At 31.8% G+C, this 24,777-nt stretch overlaps 4 protein-coding genes across 4 annotated transcripts in view; 1 reads left to right on the forward strand and 3 right to left on the reverse strand.

Moving 5' to 3' along the window:
- Nucleotides 1-2,296: 2,296 nt before the first annotated feature.
- TRIADDRAFT_25231 (uncharacterized protein) lies at nucleotides 2,297-5,798 on the reverse strand (the record flags this gene model as incomplete). Its single annotated transcript, XM_002112721.1, has 12 exons — nucleotides 2,297-2,381; nucleotides 2,449-2,529; nucleotides 2,654-2,697; nucleotides 2,810-2,864; nucleotides 2,981-3,067; nucleotides 3,164-3,231; nucleotides 3,442-3,525; nucleotides 3,705-3,760; nucleotides 3,875-3,916; nucleotides 4,266-4,326; nucleotides 4,546-4,581; nucleotides 5,682-5,798. The coding sequence occupies 12 exons, from the start codon at nucleotides 5,796-5,798 to the stop codon at nucleotides 2,297-2,299; spliced, it is 816 nt and encodes a 271-aa protein (XP_002112757.1).
- A 941-nt stretch (nucleotides 5,799-6,739) lies between these two features.
- Nucleotides 6,740-10,339, reverse strand: TRIADDRAFT_56229 (uncharacterized protein; the record flags this gene model as incomplete). Its single annotated transcript, XM_002112722.1, has 10 exons — nucleotides 6,740-6,776; nucleotides 6,856-6,966; nucleotides 7,046-7,137; nucleotides 7,285-7,389; nucleotides 7,459-7,550; nucleotides 7,642-7,713; nucleotides 8,608-8,647; nucleotides 8,808-8,896; nucleotides 9,074-9,153; nucleotides 10,281-10,339. 10 exons carry the CDS (start codon nucleotides 10,337-10,339, stop codon nucleotides 6,740-6,742), a joined length of 777 nt encoding a protein of 258 aa, XP_002112758.1.
- Nucleotides 10,340-10,822: 483 nt separating this feature from the next.
- Nucleotides 10,823-14,488, forward strand: TRIADDRAFT_25681 (uncharacterized protein; the record flags this gene model as incomplete). Its single annotated transcript, XM_002112292.1, has 8 exons — nucleotides 10,823-10,878; nucleotides 12,809-12,986; nucleotides 13,173-13,250; nucleotides 13,377-13,403; nucleotides 13,599-13,669; nucleotides 13,835-13,886; nucleotides 13,989-14,123; nucleotides 14,330-14,488. 8 exons carry the CDS (start codon nucleotides 10,823-10,825, stop codon nucleotides 14,486-14,488), a joined length of 756 nt encoding a protein of 251 aa, XP_002112328.1.
- A 3,881-nt stretch (nucleotides 14,489-18,369) lies between these two features.
- Nucleotides 18,370-24,777, reverse strand: part of TRIADDRAFT_56231 (uncharacterized protein) — a gene marked incomplete at both ends in the record, with an annotated part of 6,547 nt that continues 139 nt past the window's right edge. Inside the window, 13 exons of the mRNA XM_002112723.1 lie at nucleotides 18,370-18,460; nucleotides 18,658-18,719; nucleotides 18,909-18,965; nucleotides 19,384-19,473; nucleotides 19,658-19,724; nucleotides 20,019-20,106; nucleotides 20,263-20,413; nucleotides 21,118-21,220; nucleotides 21,869-21,966; nucleotides 22,210-22,324; nucleotides 23,719-23,791; nucleotides 24,050-24,172; nucleotides 24,522-24,636. Coding sequence (XP_002112759.1) covers nucleotides 18,370-18,460; nucleotides 18,658-18,719; nucleotides 18,909-18,965; nucleotides 19,384-19,473; nucleotides 19,658-19,724; nucleotides 20,019-20,106; nucleotides 20,263-20,413; nucleotides 21,118-21,220; nucleotides 21,869-21,966; nucleotides 22,210-22,324; nucleotides 23,719-23,791; nucleotides 24,050-24,172; nucleotides 24,522-24,636 — 1,233 coding nt within the window. The remainder of the gene's footprint in view (nucleotides 18,461-18,657; nucleotides 18,720-18,908; nucleotides 18,966-19,383; nucleotides 19,474-19,657; nucleotides 19,725-20,018; nucleotides 20,107-20,262; nucleotides 20,414-21,117; nucleotides 21,221-21,868; nucleotides 21,967-22,209; nucleotides 22,325-23,718; nucleotides 23,792-24,049; nucleotides 24,173-24,521; nucleotides 24,637-24,777) is intronic.

Consider the following 24,777-nt stretch of genomic DNA (forward strand, 5'->3'; position numbering starts at 1 on the left):
ACGACGGATTGCTTCCAAACGTTTAAGGTATTCCTATTACGTTTAGATAATATCAATTAGCGATACAATTCTATCGTTGTACAGAGGCAATATTATATTAATAAATAATATACCATTTCATGTATATTTTTCTTCTTTTCATATTGACTAGGACCCATCTCAAACGGCGGCTTTATTTTATCATGTTGATCATTTTTAGTAAGTGCTATATTGCCGAGACCTTCTGAGGGGCTAGGCGTTGGATCTGCACCTCTCTAGATCGAAGAATATCATTCACTGATCATTAAAGCTCTAGTAAAATTATGATAAAGCTTGCCTGGCTAACCTTGTAAGGTTTACCAATAACTGCTAAATCGTTCATAGCTCGCATTCTGTTGTTCGCTGCAGCTCGTTTATTGATTAAAAATTCCTCTACAATTCGAGCTTTTTCTGAAGCCTTAGCGGCAATTTCTCTGTGCAGAGCAAATATTTTAAAACAGTTTTAATATAATTGCTACAGATTGCTAGAACAGAAGAAATTCTGATATTTCATGTAGTATGCGCAAATAAATCTATCCGGGATATAAAAATTAGCAAAAGCTCAAGATTGCTTAGACAAATAGACGCAGTTATAAAATATGGCAATTACTGTAGGTCTATAGTACCCATAGCTCAGTTGTAAGTTTATGATGAAATAGCATAGAGTAACTTCTATCGGTTGTTTTAGTTCATTGACCTGTTTGCTTCGGCTTTCTGAATAACTTGCTGCGGTGTAGGTTTAGGTAAATCGCTAACAGGTTTATCTACCTAGAATTCGAATTGCCTTATGAATTAATCCGCTTTTTCACCAAAAGTTTTTTAACGATCGAGTTATATCTTGATTGCTCAAATGAGCTAGAATAAATTGCATAGGCTATAATAAAGATGCTGAAGTTAACCTCTAGCTTTTCCTTAAGTTTGACAGGCTGAACCGCAGCTTGAGCAGCATTTTTAGGTTGATCACCTTCGCTAACTTGTCTGTCAAGTTTAATTGGAGCCTTTTTCTGTCAAAATGAACCGTTGATGCAATAAATAATTTGATATCTCGACATAAATTATCGTAAGAAGTATAAGCCAGTATTACCTCCGGAGAAACGTAGTCTTTGAGCGTGTTTCTCCAGCCAGCTTCTCGAGCTTTATTCATTCTTGCCATCTAGAATAAAATTATCCATATTCTAGTCAATGAATAAATGTTTCTAATTCTATGTATTCCATAATTTTGTCAGGAGTTGACAGGATGAAGATTTATTTAGTACAACTTTAATTTTACCTGTTGTTTAGCTAAGATATCCATTTGCTGCTTCCTCATAATTTCTTCTCTGTTTTCCTTTTGGCTTTCTTTCTCCTGAGCAAATAAAACATAAGATGCAAGACTTTTATTTTCTAGCTAAATATTATAATTCATTTCACAGCATAAGTGGAATAAAGAATAATTTTTAATATAAAGCTTTCATATTGTATTTAAGATTATGTATTACTTGTTTTGCTCGCATGAGTTTCAGGCGGCGTTCCTTTTCTCTTTCAACTAATTCCTTTCGCTTTTTAGCCAAATCAGCCTGTTTGTGTATAATACAGTAGAGATTAAATAGAAAGTTTTCCTGTATAGCTTACAACTTACGTCATGTACATAAGAATAGGTTAACAACCTGCTTTAATTATAGATTATAGTATGGAAATAACCTGATAAATCTGCTACTAGAAGGCAAAATAAGCATCATGCGTAATAAACAAACCTGAAGTTGTTCATAAGCATCTTTCCTAGCTTTATTAACGGCTGGACGCCTAATACATTAATGGAATGAATTCTATAGTGATTCTTTATACAAGAAAATCAGGAATTAGTGAACTTACTTTGCTATCTGTGGGGGTTTCTTTATTATTGGAGCTCCATAAATTGCGGCAACATCAGGCTTACTTGGCTTTACAGCAGCTAATAAGATTAAATTCAAAATTAGCAAGTGTTTTAAATTGATGGATAAAGTTGAATTGATCTATTTCTATGCTAACCGTGTTGACTGGGTTTAGGATTATGCTCTGCGGGCTTAATCGCTTTTGCATTAACCGGTAGAGCAGGTTTCAAAGGGTTTTTACGATGAAGAATGGTATGGCTAAATTCTGCTTCTAAAAGCTATGGCACAAGAGAATATGAAGAAGGTAAAATAGATGCACAGGCCGGATATAAGTATTTGCCTTGTTTAGTATTAATCAACGTAAGCTACATAATTCTAATATCATGTGAATGTATATATACTTGTATTAGAAGAAAAATTGATTATAATTAACGTACGGTTTTAGATAGAAATTTATCGATTCGGTTGCGTATAATTGACTTTTTCAAGACAGAATTGATAGAAGGACGTTCTCTACCAACATAATCAAGATAATTACATTCACATGGACATTTCTCAAACTTAAATAGTTATAAATTACCGATAGCTTCGTTTAAACAAGCTCGAGATAAGTTGACGAAGCTCAGAGCTGTACTGAGAAGGAATTGGAGGATAAGATCCTCTAAAATAAGAAGAGATTTAGAAATCAATGTCGCATCATGTCCATCAGCTATGGTCACCAATTTGATGATTCCTGTTGCACGTTATCTTTACTCTCAGCCAAGTTATTAATCTATAAAATTTACCTGATTATCTTCAAAACTAAATTTTTCATATTGCCGGCTTCAAACTGAAATAAAAATAACGAAACTGTTAAATAAGTAATATTTATCGGAAATCTTTAAGGTTTATGCAAGTAGAGAGGCCTCATGGTTACTGTTACTTTTTAATGTAATCCTTACCGCGTGCTTTAAAGTTGTAATTTCATACAGCACACAACCAAGTGACCAAATATCACTAAATTAACAAATCAAGATTCAATAAATAATTAGGTGTTGAAATTATTGTAATATTGGGTAAAGTGAAGGAATCAGAATTTTGACTCTTTATGTTTGTTAGTTTTTAAAGTGAACCTCTTGTTATTATATGGGCGATTTTCACAAATTTCAGGTGATAAATAATACGGTGTTCCAATGCATGTCCTAGCTAATTCCACAGTACTATAAAGATTGTCCAATTATGCCAAAGTTTAATTATTTGTTCGAGTGAAAGTACAGATAAGTACAGATAGAAATCACGATTAATTTAATATCTACCTGTTAAGAACTTTAGCAATTCCGAAATCGCCTAGTTTAATTATTCCACCTTTTGTCAGGAAGATATTCTACGATTGGATTTGTTGGTAGTTAAGAGTGGAAATTGCAAGTTTTTTAGTCAGATTACAATACCACATAATACTAATAAATAATCATCTTAATACTAAATGAATTCATGTTAGCTTAAAGATATGTTTCTATTCAATTTTTTTATTCTTAGAAAATAAAATTCATGTTAGTCTTACTATGCTTTTAACAAAAACTAGAATACTGCTTACTTGCGATTTGATGTCGCGATGTAATATTTTACGATCGTGGACATGCTTCATTGCCAAGCAGATTTGGACAAACCAATCTAAGATCTAGTAATATTCATGAAGAAGAATAACTATTTATAATTTAGATCTGGTGTTAATTTGAAATCATATTGCACTAACAATTTTTGAAATAAGTTTTTCTCTCAAGGTTTTAGATATTTATATTTGTCAATCTTTTAAAAATAGATTCAGGCAAGAGCTGATGATTATCAAAATTAATTTACCTGATCTTCCGGAAACAAAACTCCTCTTCTCTGGTTGATTTTCTGATACAAATCACCTGTAGTGTGAATTAGGTTATCAGTTATTGAAATTATACGGCACTTACTGTATCTAATAATATTCTGTCTAGTAGTATCAGAATTAACTCAAATAGGTATGATTTTTTATGTACCTCCATCGCAGTAGTCCATGACAATGTAAAGATTTCCTCGTTCTGTTGAATGAATTTTAATTATTAAATATATCGTGTCGAAATATATTGAAATTCAATAGACCACTCGTTAAAGTCTGAACATACTAATAGCTAAAAATATGTATGAGATTGAATTTTGTTAACGGTGTGTTAGTTCAAAAGCTCTATTCATTAGTCTAGATGTATCTTAGCATATAAGATATTTAAAGCATTAAATTTAATTTATAAAGTATTACAATGAACTACTAACCCGAGTTGTCAGCTAAACTCGGATTCTGTTTTAATTTGACGCGTTTACAATATATTTCACATTATTTCTGTAAGGAAGATTATATCGCGCTAAGCTGTATAGTATATATAACGTACTTACCTTCGAAAGACTCTCTATAGGTGACAATATTAGGATGTTTTAATTGAGATAAAACTTCAACCTAATACCGGATAATTTATTTCATTAGTGTTGTATAGTTATAAAATGGAAACTGAAATTATAGAAATTAATATATACGGCAGACGCTGCATCGATGTTATAGTCTGCCTGCTACTACGATCTGTGCCATATTTATCTTGTATAAGAAATGTTGCGATGGAAACGTGCGAGATGTTCATCACCGTTGGATTTTGCAACAGGAAATGAAATATTTATTTACCTCTTTTCTAGCTTCATCTCTCTCCTTCTTTTGCATCTGAAGTAAATGAGTAGATGTTATGAGTTGCTATTGCAGTCTGATTGAATTATACTTTATTACAATCTTACGATAGAATTAATATAAACTATCTATCAAATATAAGTGATACTTCAAATTGAATAAGCGAAGGTTGATGATCCTTGCAATGAATCTATTATAATAGCATAACTCGTAAGAGCAAACATCCGAAAAGATATTGACTACACGAGTTATGTCTGTGTTTCCCATTTGAAAATAAAGAAATTATATGATACTAGAGCAGCATAAGGTAATTGGAAATTGATTTTGTATTGTATAAGAGTAATACTTTAAAGTTTTGAATATGCGTCTTGTAATAATGTTTCTCGAATCAATCCTTATTATAATGCACGATAATGATTGACTATCTTACTAGAAATTCACTTTGATTTTAGCTAACGTACCGTACATGTTGATGCTATTTCCAAGATGCGTGATAATGATAGTTATAGATAACTTACCTATGTAACAAATTTTACTCTATGCAATTCTATGTATCTTGGAATGGAATATCATAACTATATGGACTGGCAATTCTAAACTGAATTATCTTTACAGCTCCTACTGTAAAGGCGAATTTAAATCCCGTGCCAGGATCTTCTTCTCCTTTAAAGTCGATTGCGAAGCAAAAGGATGCGACCAAATCGAGTAATAATATAAAACTGCATATACAGTATGATAAACATGTATCTTTTTAGTTTTTAAAATATTCAACATCTTATTGGCGTGTGTTAAACTGAAATTAATTACATAACTGCAAGTCAACAATTTACATGCCTTCTCTTGGCTTCAAAAAATCTTTCTACAAGATAGCACCATGAGATATGTACCCATCTAATGGACTAGTATAGATTACTCAGAATGTAATTATTAGCGTTTCTATTGTACCAAAATTTAATTAACTGAACTATGATGACAAATTGCAAATATATCTTGATTTAAAGCTTCTATGCAAATGAACTAACACTACCGCGAGTGTACGATGAGCTTTAAGTTCAAGTTATAAAGAAAAATTTGGCTTTTCTAGTATTTGGGGAATCTCCACCTAAAGGTATTATCAGATAGTTTAATATTTTTACCTTTGAGATGTTAATTTCTTTAATAACATATTGCTTTGAGTCCGTCCTATTACGAACTAGTACAGCTTTGCCAAAGCTTCCTTCTCCGATCTTTTTAATTTTGGCGTATTTATCCATGGTTGTGTAATAAGGTTAAACTGTACTGCATCTACTTTCAATTAATACTTAAAGAAGAGTTGATCCTTAACCACACTCTGAAGGTAAAACCACTATTTCCCTAAGACTCTTCTTAACAGGGCAAATGAATTCGTAAAGTTTATGAATGATGTCCAATTTTCAAACAGTACAATTTTATCCGTAATAGTTAACTCATTTGCCTAAAATAACATGTATATGATAGTATCATTCCGTATTATGTTATTGGATGTATAGTAGCGCCTCGAATCCGGTCAAATAGTTTAAATGGAATTTTTAACAGCGCAGGCTCTAACTATTGTTATTTAAATAGATTTAACGGTAATATCAAGTTAACGTAAGATTATTAATATTTTTGCTTTGATTATTATGTAGATGAGCAAATATTACTTTATTCTTCATTCTGGATGATTCTGCGCTGTTTTAAGCTTGCAAACTATTTCAAAATTGCAAGTAAAGCTTACAGCGCTAAATTGAGAGTATATCATATCTTTTATTGGTAGGTCTATAAAAATGTCGTAGGCCATCATGTTAAGTCCAATTCGTTAACGACACACTGCTGCTCGTGCAGGATTATCTAATCATTATTCATTGATCAACATCTAATTCACAGCATATTCTTTACATGACAACATGCTATCACGGAAACATAGCATTAGAATTGAACGATAGAATATGTCTAATGAAATGCACAGAACGTTTTACTACATTTAGATGTTAAAACTAATTTAGTTTTTGCATTCATATTTACTATGCGTGTAAAATCTACACATATACTCATATCAGCAATATACAGTATATGAGGATAAATACAGAAATCTATACTATTTCGATTGAGAACACGGCTTTGGAATTTTATTACTGAAGCTGCTTTACATGACAAGGTAAATGTCAGCAAATGTACGTTTGAGCGTCCAAATTATTTATTTGCAGTATCTGTCTGCTTTCATCTTTTCTCTCCTAAATAAAATAATAGTAAAATTGGAACCTTTTACAGTTAGTTTAGTTTATAACTACATTACATGCAATTACTACAAACCTGTCAAGCAGCTCTTCATGAAAACTGCCCGTCTTTCTAGCTTTTTTTAGTGTGCCAGGATTATCCGTATTTAACCGTAATTTGTGATCGCCAAAACTCTGATACATTTTCCTAAGTAATATAACAGTAATATTACAGATTGCGGATAATACTGATTAGAGCTTTGTAGATGCATGCATGTAGTCCTTACACATAATTAAGTTCACAGTTTACAACGCCTCCTAAACTTTCATCCTGTTTGGCTTTCTTAACTCCAGTTTCCCTTTCTGTATTTGTTCTAATCTATAATAAGAGTCAATTGCCTACTTGGTTAACTTCAACTGACGAAAGCAATCGAGATATAGATATGAGCTATGGTAATTATCGATATAATTTAAGGAAAGCATATCGAAGTATTACATGACGCGTATATATATATATAGATCGAACCTTGAGATTTTCAGCATCTCCGATAGTTCTGTTTAATGCTGCGATCATATCGTCCTCATGAACACCGAGAAAGTTTTCATTAAAGGCCTGCAGGCCACATTTGGTCTGGGTAGATGTTTGAACAATTAGTAAGATGCTTATAAATTTTGCTCTTTATCAGATAGCTATACTTACGCCATCTATTACAGGTTCAAGGTGTTCTAGTGGTCCAATCGCGTCAGCACGTCCTACGATATTACCTTCTTTTCTAACAGATACATACTTTCCTATATATCATTGATAGAAGTGTACGAAACAAATCCAATACATTGGATGAAGTTTATTCAATCGCAAAATTTATATGATTTTTAAGTTTACCATATCCAGACTTTAAGGCAATCCTTCTCTCACTTAGATTGACGGCTGTAAATACTTCCTCTGCCACAGGTCCTAAGTTTGATGAAAATATATATGAAGTACAGTATACAAAAGAAGTGAATTTTATATGTACATTGGAATAATCGTAGCCCTTATAATTATGTTGTAAGCACTACATTGCATTTATTAAATTCGGTTGACTACTAGGTAACTTTACTTAATACAATTAGAGATATCCTTGAAAGAACGAAGGTGGCTAACGGACATACTCGATGTATCGTTACTTTTCTTATTACTATAATTTCTGATATGTTACGCGAGATAAAATTTATTTACATCATATATCCGTAAAATATGGGAAAGAAAAACAACAACCTTCTTCAGTCATGTCTTGCCAAAGTTGCTGATGATAGGTAATAAAGCAATGACATTACACTGGGCGAGATTGTAGTAAATCTATTGATTGATGTTTAATTTCATTATTACAAGCAAATTATTCTGATAGCAAAATGAAATAGTATCGTAGACCTATCATCATGCGTCACGACTACGTATGAACAATGCAATTATTCTAAGATTAAAACGATCAGTTCTAATTTCCATTACATTATGTAATGGCAGCTGTTGACCAAGACATGACAACTTCTTGATTGACTTTAGAAAGTATATGGCATTCAGTCAGAACTTAATGGGCAAATAAATAGATGCAGAGTAAAGCTTAGTGAGAATAGAGTATGCTATGTATGCTGTCTAACTATTACATCTTGCAATACATACAATCGTAAGACAGCAAACTAACACAAAATGATATCTAGCTTTACATAAGCTGATAAGGCAAAATTGAAAGCTTAGCTGGAGGGATTTTTTGCGTAGAAAATAGACCCTCCCTCCAAATTATATACGCGTATAGTACTGTATACCTGAGTTGGTATAACACCTAAGACGCAACAATATATGATTGCTTACCACTAGGACGTGGATCTCCAAGTTTAAACGAACCATTATCCTAGTAAAATATCAAAAACAGGGCCATAAGTATAGAAAATTCCTGATGTTCTCAATGAATGTCATCCGCTAGCATCTACTTGACATTTCGCAAGTAGGTTGTGAAAGAATTTGGCGAATTTGGAGACCGTTTCGATCGTTTGGTCAATATTATTGCCTACCATTGCAAATAAATAACGTTGATCTTTCATTTCTATAGAAACACAACCCTTAATCTGTTCTAGCTTTTGAACAGCCCACCATTTGCCCACTGGGGCATGAGCAACATCGGATGAAAATAATAAATAGAAATAGCATTGAATCAGACATATGATTACCACTCATCGATATCCACCAGTGCACTTAGTCGATATACAGTATTATAGGCATACGAAATATGCGTAGACCATAAATTATCAATACAGTAAGGTTAGCTTGTAATTTTTACCGGTATCCAAGGTTTCTTTGGTATTATCACTAACAGCTGATGATTTTTGATGCATTTTTCGCTTTTTCTTTTTATGTTTCCTAAAGAGGAGAAGGAAATGGTTATGCGAGGGAAATAATTTAGCTAATGTGTAGTGGATCTTGAGGTTGACTAGTGATACTTTTCATAAAATGCAGCTCGCACTTTGCTACTAGTTAGTTGACTTTATTGAAGGTTGTACTGTACATGCATTAGCAGAGTAATTGAATGATCGTGTGAAGCAAAGCCGAAGAAGTCGTAAGACTTTCCTTTTTATAAGACTCTAGCTGTAATAGTAACGGATCTATTTTTAACTTAGCAGCATCGTACTATACAGATATTTAAGTTTACTCAATTCCTAGACACGACACAGATGAGCATTTTGATAACATAACATGTTGATAATTTGTAATCTATGATTATTATAACTTTATAACTTATCTGCTATAATTCTAATTATCAGACATGACATTACGCTACGGTTCGGACTTAGTGTATTAGTGTAACGATACACATATTTTAATGATTATTCGCGACATAATATATCAATATTATTTTAGGGAAGCATCATCATCCATCAATTCTATTGGAATGTGACTAATGCAAGTTGGTCAAAGACAGGAGCAAAAGGAAATGATCCGCTCTAAGACCAGTTCACTGACAAAGATCAAGATGTCCTAAAGTTTCTACAATATGTAATTCAATTAACGTTTTTTCATTACTATCTCATCTTTAAAGCAGTACATTGTAATTAAAGACTGTTGTCCTACGATAAAACTATGTGATCATCGTGGGCAACTTTGCGAAGAGAAGTTTGATTCTTCGACTATTTCTACATTTAATGGCTCATCCATTGCCACTACTAAAGTCGCTCTTGCAAGCCAATACGGCCTATTCTATACTTTCTATTGAAGCCTGTATTGGCATTTTGCAATTCAATCTTATTAGTATATGAATAGAGTTGTATAATGCAGAAATCTTAGACTTATAAACTCTTAAATAAAGAATCAAATAACTCCTCTAACCTAAAACTTAGCTCAAGCTAAGCTCTAAATTTATGATTGTTGAGACAAATGCAGTTATTGGACTAGCTGTAATTCCCTTTCTCCTCAGTAAGTTCAGGCAATTTGTAACAGCCTGATATCCTCATGATAATGATAGCATGCATATTTTTATAGTTTAATCTTACCCTGATGCTCCTTTAAGTTTTAATTTACTACTGTTGACCAAATTATAAGCTGAGCTCATTTTTGCAGCAGGTTCTTCTTGCTAAGTGGCTTCTCTATTTGGAGATGATTTATCCTAAGCCTTGATATAGCATTTTCTATCGAATTCAAGGCGTGTTTTTAACACTATACTGTCATACTGATCCTCGAAAGGACAAATGGAGCAAAGTGATACTGATTTGGGTTCCATGGTTACCATATAGGTACAGTATTGAAAATTGAGTAATGTATAATACACTGGATAGCGTTCAATACACAATCAATGACTAGCTGACGCTGTTGGAAACAATAGTGATCCGAGATCGATCATTAGCTTAACTAATAATGTATGAGGTAGAAAGTAGCGAATGATACCTTACCCTATAGCATCATTTGAATAATTGATGTCTGAAACAGGAGTAACAAAAACTAGCCAGTATATAGCCATCCAAGAGGAGAAAGTGGATTGACTGCTTTTTCTGCTTTCCAGTCTATTCCCTAGCTCCTATTTGCATCAAGATCAGCAATGGCGGAGCTAAGGCATCAAGGCAAAGTTGCTGTTATAACTGGTGCTACAGAAGGGTAATCAGTGACTGATTGTTAAAGTTTTAGCCATTGCTATCTGGCTGTTGTAATTTCAAAATATGCAGTCGATCACTTGTTGCTATCGCCTATGTCGGACTGCAGACTAGTTGCATATCTTTGCATGCAAGCCGTAGTGGTAGTGTTTTGCAAATAGCACAACTTGCATTTCTTGTTCAGTTCCACCGAAGGATAGCAACGAGTTGGTTTTACTGAATGATAGCAACGAGTTAGTTCCACTATCTGTTATGCACTCGATTACTTGTTGCTATCGCCTATGTCGGACTGCAGACTAGTTGCATACCTTTGCATGCAAGCCATAGTGGTAGTGTTTTGCAAATAGCACAACTTGCATTTCTTGTTCAGTTCCACTGAATGATAGCAACGAGTTAGTTTTACTGAATGATAGCAACGAGTTAGTTTTACTGAATGATAGCAACGAGTTGATTTTACTGACTGATAGCAACGAGTTAGTTCCACTATCTGTTATGCACTCGATTACTTGTTGCTATCGCCTATGCCAGACTGCAGACTAGTTGCATACCTTTGCATGCAAGCCATAGTGGTAGTGTTTTGCAAATAGCACAACTTGCATTTCTTGTTCAGTTCCACTGAATGATAGCAACGAGTTGGTTTTACTGAATGATAGCAACGAGTTAGTTTTACTGAATGATAGCAACGAGTTAGTTCCACTATCTGTTATGCACTCGATTACTTGTTGCTATCGCCTATGCCAGACTGCAGACTAGTTGCATACCTTTGCATGCAAGCCATATTGGTAGTGTTTTGCAAATAGCACAACTTGCATTTCTTGTTCAGTTCCACTGAATGATAGCAACGAGTTGGTTTTACTGCATGATAGCAACGAGTTGGTTTTACTGAATGATAGCAACGAGTTAGTTTTACTGAATGATAGCAACGAGTTAGTTCCACAGAATGATAGCAACAAGTTAGTTCCACTATCTGTTATGCACTCGATTACTTGTTGCTATCGCCTATGCCAGACTGCAGACTAGTTGCATACCTTTGCATGCAAACCAAAGTGGTAGCGTTTTGCAACAGCCGTATAGTTAACTCCTTTAGATATTTCAAAGACGACAGAGAACTTTATCCATCGTATTGATTAAGCTGCTCTTATACCACTTGAAAAATGCTCTTTAATGAACCAATTAATACGCTATGAATGCTAATCTAGCTCACACACTATGCTGTGTGAATAAGATTACTGTCTACACATTCATATCTATCACTCATTAAGGAAGCAGTTTATCATGTTTGATCGTTATATTAGTTAGTATTGGTTATTTAAAGCCTGTATGCATACCTTTGCATGGAGGTTATTATAGTACTATAGTCAAAATAATATATCAGGACTTGCATTTCTTGCTAACTTCCACTTGATTACATAATTAAGTTTTCTTACTAAATTGTACGTGAATAGACACTCACAAAGTCTTACAATTTATCTGCAATTAGGATCTATTTTGACAGTGTACTACAGCCGTATAGTATACTCCTGTAGATATTATAAGGATGACAAGAACCCTATGCATTGTACTGATTAAGCTGTTCTTGTATCGCTTCGAAATGTTCTTTAATTTTGGTTAATAACGTGCTGATATCGTTCCAAATGATATATCAAGACTTGCATTTTCGTTATATTCCACTTAATTACATGAATGAACTTTCTTACCAAATCGTTCATGAGTAGACAGACACTCGTAGAGTCTTACAATCTAATCGATAAATACGATCGACAGTATTTTGAGGATGTACTGTAGCATATAGTTACTCCTATAGTCTTTTAGAAGGACGATAAAAACCTTAATCATCGCGTTGATTAAGCTACTATTGTATCGCTTTATAATGCTCTTGGATATGTTATTTAATATTGAAAACAGTTATCATTTCTTGTCATTATTTTGTTTAGCATTGGTTATGCAATTGCTGAACGTTTAGGGAAAGAAGGCGCTAAAGTGGTTATAAGTAGCAGGAAGCAAAAAAATGTCGATCAAGCTGTTAACAATTTGCGTAGTCAAGGTATCGAAGTCTTAGGTCGTATTTGTCATGTGGGTAAACGAGAACATCGAGAAGCCGTCATTGAAGATGTAAGCTTTAGCATGCTGCTAGATACAACCAATTGATTTGTTACCATTATTGCACTTATAGCAGCATGAAGTTATTCTTTAAATTAATTGACAATCCTATAGGTAAAACTACTCAAGATTGATACGTGCTATAGTAAGATCAGAATCTTTGTAAAGTAAAAATAGTATCAATTTCTTTCTATAAAGGCGGTATCAAATTATGGTGGCATTGATATCTTGGTTTCTAACGCGGCTGTCAATCCAATTTATGGACGTATGCTAAAAGTAAGAATAACTTGGATCGTTTAATGAGCGCCGTATTATAAGCGTGTCTATAATTTCACTTGTTAGGCGTGCCAAATTTTGGCAACTTTTAGCTCATGAAAAGATTTCTCTTCTTAAATTGTTTAGGTTACTACTGAAGGAGTATGGGATAAGGTAATTAGTTTTTGCATTAATTATGGTTTCGATCGTAGTTATTGTTTGTGTAAGACTAAGGTAGTATATCGTTTAGCAACAGTCAACTGCAGTTCTAGCTTGCTTAGCCATAAAGAATAATTTGCTACTGTAATAGGGGCCCAATTAATATTATCACAGTGACAACTGAATCTTAGCTTAAATATTTTTTTACAGATATTTGATGTCAACGTTAAGGCTTCGTTCTTTCTAATAAAATCGGCTCTACCTTACATGAAGAATCGCAGGTAAATTTTTACACTGCCTGATTGATTCTCTAATATGATTTTAATCATTGCTTACGTTTTGTTCATAGTTAGCGGTTCCTTAATCATGATCTGAATAATAATTTACTCGGTGTCTTTTAGATATTCTAAATACTAATAAGCTGCTTTTGATTTTATCCTACATAGCGGGGCTTCCATTACGCTAATTTCATCCATTAGCGGCTACTCACCGGATAATGTGAGTTTGCTATAGATTGTAGGCCTTCATGTATGTAAAGTAAGGCATACCTATTCTACCACCTTACTAGACTAATGTAAACTACACTTACTATATTTGAAGCTTTTTGGAGTTTATTGCGTAAGTAAAACCGCAATGTTAGGACTTGCCAAGAATTTAGCCTTAGAATTGGCTAAATATGGTATAAGAGTTAATTGCTTGTCTCCTGGATTGATTAAAACCCAATTAAGTAAACAGGTTAAGTGATCGTTTTAATAAATTTAAGATTGAATTCCGTATCATTGTTGTTGGCTGAATTAAATTCTGTTGTTGTGTCTTCTTTTAGCTTTGGGATGGGCGTGGAGAAACATATATAAAGTCCAATATACCGTTAAGAAAGTAATGCCTCCTAAATCATGTTTCTAAATGATATTAATATTATCCGTCTACTTATATTATAGTAGTGTCTAAGAACGATAGCAATACCTAACATTTCGTTTATATTTAGGTATGGCTTGCCGGAAGATTGTGGCAAAATTGTATCATTTTTAGCCTCAAAGGATGCAGCATTTATTACAGGCGAAAGTATTGTAGCTTCTGGTGGTCAAGTGTCGAGGCTGTAGAATATCTAGTTTTGAATATTAGTTCTAGCCTCTTATTGCTACTGTCATGTTAAGATAATACTGTACAGGTTTAATCATGAAACTATATCCCCATTATATTAATGATACTTTGCCGATAAACTGTACTACTGTATACTACTATAAAATGAGTATTAATATGGTAATGGCATTGTATCAGTATACTATAACTACATCTACAATGTACTAGTAACTGATTGTTAGATTGTAGACTAGCAACTATACTTCCAGGAAACTATCTCTCTTTATTAATTCTTCCAATGTCTTATATATCTATTCTTATCTGATACGCAACCAAACTCGTACCGTACAGTAACCGATAAGAATGAATTTAAAGAATTATGTAATAAGATAATAGGATGCGCTAGTAATAACATAACATAAATCCGTAACACTGATCATTCAGAGTTATCAACACGGCAAAACATATCAGTGTATATATATATATATATTATCAAGGTCGAACATATATCTGCCAAAAATTCAATTATTGTGGAATGTGATGAGAGCTATTATTTCTCTGTTAATTACACCATCATAAAAGGCAGTTTGATATCATTTCAGCGTATTAAATTTATTATACTTATAAACAAATTTTCCAATCGTTCTTCGCCTGACTTATCAGCAAATTAAATTGATTACAGTATATAGATCATCTCGTTTGTAGATTGGTCACATATTATTTCGCTTTGGAGTTGATCTATCAGATCTTGAGGCAGTTCGACTAGGAGTCGGACCGTAAGGATAACAAATAACCGTCTATAAATAAGGAGACTTGCGGAAAAAGCTGATAAATTGAGATGCGTATAAGAGCTAGTTCAATAACTTTTCTTAAGCGTAAGGTTGCAGTGCTAATCATACACAACACATTTTTCTATAATAAGCGTATGTACACCAAGGCCATTTATGTAAAAATTGTAAGTAGTCACAAAGCAGTTAATGTGATCATAATGCTGCTTAATTAATACTTAACGAAAGCTGCGAAAATCAAAAAAGCTCAGTTTGACTCAGTATTAAGATGGAAGCTTATTCTATTAGATTACATCAGAGAATTAATCGGAAAATAAGAACCATCTCCGTATAAACAAATTCGATTCCGTAATTAATGAATGATCTATCGTTGACGTTAATTTAAGCCCTGGATCATCATCATACTATGTGCAATCGCATGATATTACATCAATCGGTTTATAACTGGCATGTCTAAGTATTACTGCAACTGTTTTCCATTTAGCTGATAATTAATGAGTCATTCTTGTCAAGTCGCTAATTATTGTAAATATACAATCATGTAATAAACCTAGATCAAGCGTATGAATAGCTAGGATAGTTTCGACTAGAAAGATGTGGTGGTATAGAAAAACTCAAATCTATCCATTTAACTATTTTCCGTTTGGTGGTGGGCCAAAAATTGTATAGGTAATCGATTAGGATTGCTAGAGCTTAAATTAGCTATTGTCATGATATTATAGAAAGTTGAATTGGCCAATACACAAGAAATAGAAATTCCATTAAAATTGAAATCGTCTGCAACTTCATCTTTTAATAATGGAATAGAACTAGGAGTTAAGAACAGATGTTAAAATATTCAGATTTTAATAAGTGATAGTTAGACCTCATTAATACGAGTACGTGTGCACTGTGTATTGCCAGATCTGTCAATATTCATATATGGGTAAGGTTCCAATCACTATTGACTAACTTTTGAGTAATCATTGAAATTGTACATATATAGATACTGAGAGGAACATATCTAGTTGCATACGTACGAGTATCTTACACTGGTAGTGATCGATCATCTTGATAATGTTCCGGTTGTTATAAAGTTACAAAATTTCTAACGCAACTATAAGATGTTTAATTGCTATAAACTAACTTTATTCTTTCGTAACAAGCTACGAGTTTGAGTTGTCAACATTTTAAATAGCGATTTGAGATGTAGCTTGTCTTATGATTTACTAGTATGTTTTCTACTAAGGAAGGCTTAAGCCTATACTGCATTGAAATAAATTTATCTTTAAATTAAATCACTTATTCTAGCTAGCTAGCCATTATTTGAACGATCTTCGGTTATGTCGAGATATCTTTGCATAGAAGTATGACGCAGTCCTAATTTAATACTGTGACGGAGCTCGCTCCGATATGAATAATATTTTGATCTAATATGTGTAATAATATTATGGAGGTTGCCGATCTCGGCAACAACCTAGTTGTTAATTGAGTTTTGTTATTAATTATCGTAGTAATATACAGCGTGGATATGGTGTTAGCAATTGAAATGTCAAGCTGTGAAGATTATGATGTTAGTTAATAAGGTGCTAATTAATAATATTAATTTGTGGCAAGTAATATGTAACACTCGAGCTAGTCGAATCTATAGTAAGCCCTGTATTACACATCCTATAATTTAATGTGAATGATTAGCACCGATCTTATTTGTGTGACATATGAAGTTGTATATAAGCTTGATCATTACTTCTTAATCTGAGTTCCACTGAGGCTAACGTAGGGTACACTGGTACAAGCGTTAGCAAGCTAGCAATAAAGATCTTTATTAACCTAAACCTATCGTTTTGATTTGATTACTATAGTATAGGAATAAGTTAGTTTTCCCTTACTGAGGATCTCCGGAGTTGGAGAACCATAGGAGTAGATAGACTACTTTAGGTACGTTCACAATAGCTGTTTTGTGATAAATACTAACTTTAAATATTTTAAAAATAAACTAATTATAATATGTCAAGATCTGTGCCTAAAAGATTCCGGCTTAATTAACTACGTCTTTTGTCTATATCTATCTGTTTAGCTTTTAATTTCATACGCTGTATTCAGATATATCATTTTGATAACAATTATATTTTTCTACCAAAAAATGACAATCACTATTTACTCGACACTAATAATCATATAGCGGGCTATATTGAGAGCGATTGAGCATTATGATTAACATTGCAGCTTATCATACAAATATCTGCAATTGAAATTTATTTTGGGTCAAGATATTGTATTAAATCATCACCAAGTGTTGTGCCTTATAGAAACTTCGAGTATATAACAAATATAAAAATTTTGTGATAATTGTATTGTTAGCAACTATAGCAGAATTTAATCAATTTATTTTTGTTTCAGGCATATCCCAATGCCTTTACAAAATTGATGTTACAGTAACTAAATTTTATAACAGTCTCATATGTTCAGTGTCTTAATAAAAGCCGATTTTTTCTATTAATTGCGAATAATTATATTCCAACTTAGAGGAGTTAAATATACGAGTAGACTGTATCTAATGATTACCAATAATATACACGTATAATACCGTGCCATTATTTTACCCATAATATTTACTACCTGCACTCTAACCATATTTAATAAATTCTATATTTAATTTGCAAAAAATCTTTAGTTCCACCATTTAGCTGACAGAGAATAAATTATGAATTGCAAGTTCTAATGAGGGTAATAAAATGGCACTAATTTACGAACAAGAACTTGCTACATAAAGCTTTAATTTCATATTGAATATATGCTTTTTAGAAGATTTAAAAGCATAGACAGGATCAGTTCTACGGCTAATCAAGGCATTCCGTCAATTTGAAGCGGTATTCTCCTAAATCAAGAAATAGACTTTGATGATTATTACTTACAGATTTTTGTTGAATGAAATAAATTGTACCCTACCCTAGGTACTACTGTAGAAATCTAAATTGCTACTTTTATAATACGCGTATTAGTATTGCTAAAAAATTTCTTAAGAAAGCCAATAACTAGATTTTGAAAACTGCTATTAACGATAAGGGACTTAAATTAAAAGTTGTAGTAAATTTATTTAATAACTTTGATAATCAATCAAGAAAAACCTATAATTATACCTCAGTGATATCATTTTCGCCTTTGTCATGGTTTTTACCACTAGCTGTAGCAGATTTACTCTTTTGTACATTGAGCAATGCTCGCCTACGTTTAGATAAGTTTTCAATTCAAATTTTAATGCACAGCATATAAGAAAATCGATGAAAAATATTTAACAACATCTCATATTAACATCAAATTAAGTTCACAAGTTTTATTATTATTAAGCACTATCTGCTAATTAACTATAGCACTTAAAATAGAGTAGTCTATAATTAACAATGTTCTGTCTGATCCCATACTCTTTCATTTTTCGCTGCCTTTTAACTAGTTTAATATCAAGATTTTCTTTTGATCTTCCATTCTGTTAATAATAAAAGGTAACAACTCAAATAAATCTAAGTTCAATTACTTCATTGAATAATGATTTTTAGGTTAAAATTTTACTCTTGAAGTGAGACTATTTTAGCTCAGGCTATTGCTGCATTTTAATCAGACATATTAAATGTTTTGTAAGACAAGAACTGATTGAATTTCTTCGAAATCTACTTACGCTGTAGTCTGCTAAGAATACATTCCTAAAACCGAATATAATGGCTATGAATAATCCCTAATTCAGAAAAAATCATTATTATACTTCGATATGTTATAAAAAAAATTTGAAGACTATACCTTCATGTAAAACTAACATGTTAAATAGGTAAATTTTTGTTACCTGCAACAAAATGCATATCGCAAAAATGTATTGCGCGACCAAAGAATCCAATGTGGTANAGATCAGAAAACATATCCACACAGGAAATGAAAATGCAAATAATATTATTCCATTTTCGGTTTCTTGTCTACGAATTTAGAAGCACAATGAGTTGCAGAATCTGAAATAGTGTGTTGGCTTTGTAGCAATAATTAAAAATTTGAAAGATCTATCGTCCTATAAAGATTAAATTTTTATACTTTATGTCTACTATTCTTAAGTAGAGAATGTGCACTTTTTAATTTATAGTCAACACTATCCAAACTAACCTAACCGTATTGAAATACCGATCGTTGTCTTTCTTCGTAGTAATTGGCCTGTTTTTAATCTTGATATAGGAGCAGGCGATTAAAACACAATTTCCCTGTCCAATTCGAATGTCGAAAAAATAAATGTTAATACTTCATATTCTGAAACAGATACTACAAATTAACTTTCAAGCAACTTATACCAATTTTATCGCAGTTGACTGACTTTATGGTTGCAAGTAGAAGCAGTAAAATATAGATACTAATTCACTATTATGATGTAACTAAGATGTAACTAACCAAGCCTAATACGAGGAGCGGCACAAAGCACGTCAAGAGAATTGGTGGATCATTGCTCAACCAGCAGCTGCAATGAAATATAATCAGTGAAGTATTAAAGAATTATCCATATTTCAGCATGTTAGTTTTATTAGCCAATATTTAGTATTTCTGCACTATATCATATATTTGTTTGCGATTATGAAATGTCTATTTAGAATTTATCATCAAGACTAGAAAAGATACAATACCCATATAGCAACTTTTCAATGGCTAATTAAATACTACCGGTTATATATTTCAAGAAAAATAATTGAAATTTTCTCAAATAAATGAATCGTATTATGTTAATACTATTTTAATTAAGAATAAATTAACTTACGCTGTAGGATCTCTGTCTATGTAATCATCAAAGCTCGTCCCCAATATAGTAATTATAGCCGTTAAAAAGGAAATTGAAAACGGTATGCCTGAAACGTTTGTAACAATTATGTAATCAGTAAAAATTAACCTTTGATATCTTTACTGTAGAGTGTACAAATTTAAAGTAGATTTATGGGTGGTTTAAGCGTAGGAAATTATTTCAACGTAGTAAAAGTAGCTTTAGATCTATTTTAACGGCTTACCTATGGATAAAATAGCGTATATTTTAAAATTATTTTTGACTCGATTTCCTTTTGCTAGCATATATAAAATATGCAGATTGCGGCTTATCATCCACATTAGGGCTGCTAGTATAGTATAATGCAGCAAGATAGCAGTAAATCCGCAGAAAAACTGTAACAATGTAAAAGATCGAATTAGTACTACACAAATATAGTTTTATTTTTCATTAAAATAGTGATGGTTAACAGCATTTTGAGAAATACAATTTCATACGACTAAAAATATTGGCAGTAGCCGTGAGAGAAACCGGAAAATGACTTATAAATATTAGTTGGATTGTCCGAAGGAAGAAAAGTTTACTATCTAGAAGTATTAATCTGAATTTGATAAATTACTTAGTGCTTAGTGTATTCACTATGGAAGTGTGCCTATCCACATTGAAAGAATGAAAGTCTTATAAAAATCTAAAGACTTCGATTCGTTAACTTTATGGTAAAATTAAGGCAAACAATGAATACTGAAGCATTATAGCATTCAGTCCAGATTAATATAGATACAGTTGTTTACAATTGTAACTTCAATTTGGCTCTTATTTTTTATTAAATTATGTTAGATTTTATTTATGAATTCTAGAATGTATTAATTATATTTCAGTGGGCAGATGACGTAACATAGATTAATATTTATTTGTATATGTAGAATTTGATACAAATAATTGAGAGTTGTACATAAAAACTCGTGTGTGATTTCGGTCTTAATCTGGCTTAACTACAGCCAAAATTAAAGTTTAGCAGAATAGAATAACAAACTAGAATATGAAGCATATTTTGATCAAGCTTGTATAGTTGTAAAATATTCCAAAATTAAAAACTAACCTCAGACTCTGTAGAGGCCAATCCAGAAAGTAAACTTATATCCGTGACAAATATGGAGATAAACATTTGCAGATTAATGTGGGAAAGTGTTCCTTTTACGAGTCTAAAAAAATTATTGAATCATTATCGGTTCGAATCGTGGATTAAGGGACATACCCATACATTAAAAATATCTTTGTGTAGTATATTAAAGGAAAATATTAATACTATTATCCTGGTTATAAAGTGGGTATTTTATAGCTACCAAAAATTTTCTGCTAAACACTAGGCAAAGATTATTTCATTATACCGAATATACTAACACTTAAGTGAAATTTGATATGCTTGGTTATGAAAAATATGCGTATACCTACTTATGAAATTAATAGTTTCTGTACTGCGTCGAATAATACTGTACCGTAACTAATATAGTTTAAATAATTCATTCTTACATACAAGGATTTGGATAAGTATTGCTAATTAGGAAGTAATATGAGCGTTAAAGGATTAATCAAAGACGAGAAAAATTAGCCGTTACTAGAATAGGAATTTAATGAAAGTTCTTTTTATAAATTAATTCACGGGATACCCGATATAGTCACGGAAGATTACTATCAGGCTATCAATGTTCTTTCATGCCTACATATCTTAACTAAAATATAGCTAGTGGCGAATTTTTTAAATGATAGTAAAGTTGTTCGATTTTTAATATTTACTCATTTAAAATAAGCAATTAAAATAGTTCATATTTTATCTTATCATTGTTACTTACTGCCAATAAGTTACATGAATTAGTACAGTAGCAGCAATGCAAATAACCGATAGCACACAAGCCACAACAAGGAATGGTTGAAGTTTAATAATCTTGGCCTATAGTAACAACATATGCATGTGTAATTATATTATCAATTAGTAGAAGATATTATTGTCATTTATTACATCGAATATTGTATTTAGGTACATTAATGGCATAATTACTGCAAGATCGAATAATTTACTTATCTGCATTTGCATTTATGTTGAGATGCAGGATATAAATTTCTAATCTCCTCAATTACTTAAGAGAACTACGTAAGTCACACGAACTCGGTGGTTTATCATCTATAAACTTACAGGAACTATCAGCATCAAAGCCGCAATTGTTCCCGTATGATTACAAATACAGGTGCCATGGGTTATATTACTGCTTACAGACAATCCGCAGCCATTTAGCGCCCATCCACATGTTCTGTGTTAATTAACGTAAAATGAGTGGAATGACATTGAATATTACATGATGATCGCATAGAATAATTATGACAACTGTGAGTGATATTATAATTTAAGTAATCGTGAATTTAATTTGTATAGGCTAATAAGACTATATTTCTAATAATACAATAATAGGTTCACTTTATACATTAAAAGAGATTGAAATTTCAAACTAAGAATTTATGTTACATAATTATTACTTTGAATTTGACTTCCAGTACGCGCACACACTTTTAATTGAGAAGTTTCTGTAGCGTATTACGGGCTGAAATATAAAATATATAGAGCTAAATTATTAGCTAGGTAATCATCAAGATGTTAGATAGCAATATTTATTTTAGAATGATTACAAAAATTTTGAGTTACTACAGAAAGATTACTAGCAAAGTATACTATTAAATTTTAAATTTAATTTTATGACAGCTCACATAATTGTAAACAAAGTCGATTTCAATTGGATTTGACAGGTTGTTAGAAGATCTTTGATGCAATGCGGTGGTAATAATGTGGGTATTTACAATAATTTTCTCATGGGCAACTAGAAAGTTTCTGAAATTAAAGATACGATAACTAGGTTTAAATTTCATAAACAGCAGTAGAATTAACATAATCAAAGATTTCAGTTTTAAACGGCAGCAATTGGTGAAGTGATGAAAGATTATAAAATAAATTGATTTATTTTTCTTTATCAGTACAAATCCTATTTAAATAACCTTAGGAGAAATTAAATTTTATCATAATTATATTTTCTACTGTAACATATCGCACCCGTTTTAAGTAGTCGCGAAAATCATAATATCTATATATCACTTTCATGCTTATTAAGTCATGATACTGATACAGTGTCATTTGAGAATTTTACGAATGTTACTAATATACTGTATCGACGGTCATAAAAAATAAATTACTTTCTTAAATTATAAATTAATCATCTGAATGAGTCTAATTAATTTGTGCTAGAGAACTTTCATAAAGATTCTATGAAATTATTTATATTTAATTTTACTAATTTATGCAATCAAATATGATACCTCCGTTAAGAAGATAATATGCGGAAAATAATCATGTAGATTATACAAGGCGCTGTCAAGCTATCAATAAATGGAAACGTGAAACTTAACTTGGCTAAAGTCAATTGACAGAAAAAATTTAAGTTTAATTGAATGTGAGCAAATTTCAAGCGCTAAAACTATTAAGTAATGCAATTGCTGTAACGTTGAAGAGCAAGAGCAATTCCCGTATATAATTAAGTAATAAGAGCTTGCTAGACTAAAATTATTAGTTAGAATTAGTTGATAATCTCTACAGGTAATTTTTAAATGTTATCAGACGGAATAAAACAAACAGTAATTTATGCTTTAAACTACTCACATATTACCAATCCGACTTGTTGGAATGGATTTATGAAGATTCAAATATGATATTGTAACCCACCTATTAATCACTTCATTGAAAAAAAACGATTAATTAGAATCTCCTCAGGTAATTAAATATCTTGAAAAAAATATAGCCTAGGCAAAATAACTGTCTCTATGTTCTAATTAGACGCTCAGTAAAAGTCAAACTAGCATCTGAATAACCATATAAACATCGATATTGTAATCCTTGTTGTTTTTTATAAAAGTTATCTAAAATTATTACATATTATCTTATAATTTACGCGTATGTTAATGTGTTGCTATAACAAATCCGTTTTTCTTACTTGGTTCCTTTAAAATATCTTCCACTGGTAATCTTAACTTCGTTTTACTATCGAATTCAGTATCAGCCCAAGTAAGAAATTCTTGAGGAACCGTTGAAATATTAATTGCGTGTACTTTTATCGCTTCAAAAAAACCAATAAGGACACAATATCATATAATTTGTATAAAAATATCAACTCGTGGAAGGCATTATTACAACAATTAATTTGAATTGAGCTAGTACAGTACAGATGGATCATTAAATATGTTATATTTATTATTGTAACATATTGAGAATAGGTAGCTTACGAAAATATAACATAGCAGAACATTAAAGGATTAAAATTTGGGCATTTCAGTACAATCTTAAGACTATGATCTTAATAGTTCATTTTCAAATATATATGGTACTTTTATTGAACGCATTCAAAAATAAGCGAGACATTTTTAAAATATCTGAAATTATTGAAAGAATGTAAAGCCAAATAATACCTAAATTCTTGGTAGTATTTGCCATTGTACTGGAATTGGAATCTATTTCAACTTTGGAGGCGTACCGCTCCACAATTTCTAGTATTGATAGTCCGTTAGGTCGCTTGGGACAAAACTATATAAATGTTCATGTAGGGAAAAATGAATATAATTACAGCTGCTATTTTACAAAATTTAAGCTTCTATCCGAAACTTAAAACCTAAATGATCGAAAAATAGTGATGATACTGAAAACTAATTGATAAACCTTATTTGA

This window comes from Trichoplax adhaerens, genomic scaffold (genome assembly GCF_000150275.1).
Source record: "Trichoplax adhaerens TRIADscaffold_5 genomic scaffold, whole genome shotgun sequence".
Classification (NCBI taxonomy): Eukaryota; Metazoa; Placozoa; class Uniplacotomia; order Trichoplacea; family Trichoplacidae; genus Trichoplax; species Trichoplax adhaerens.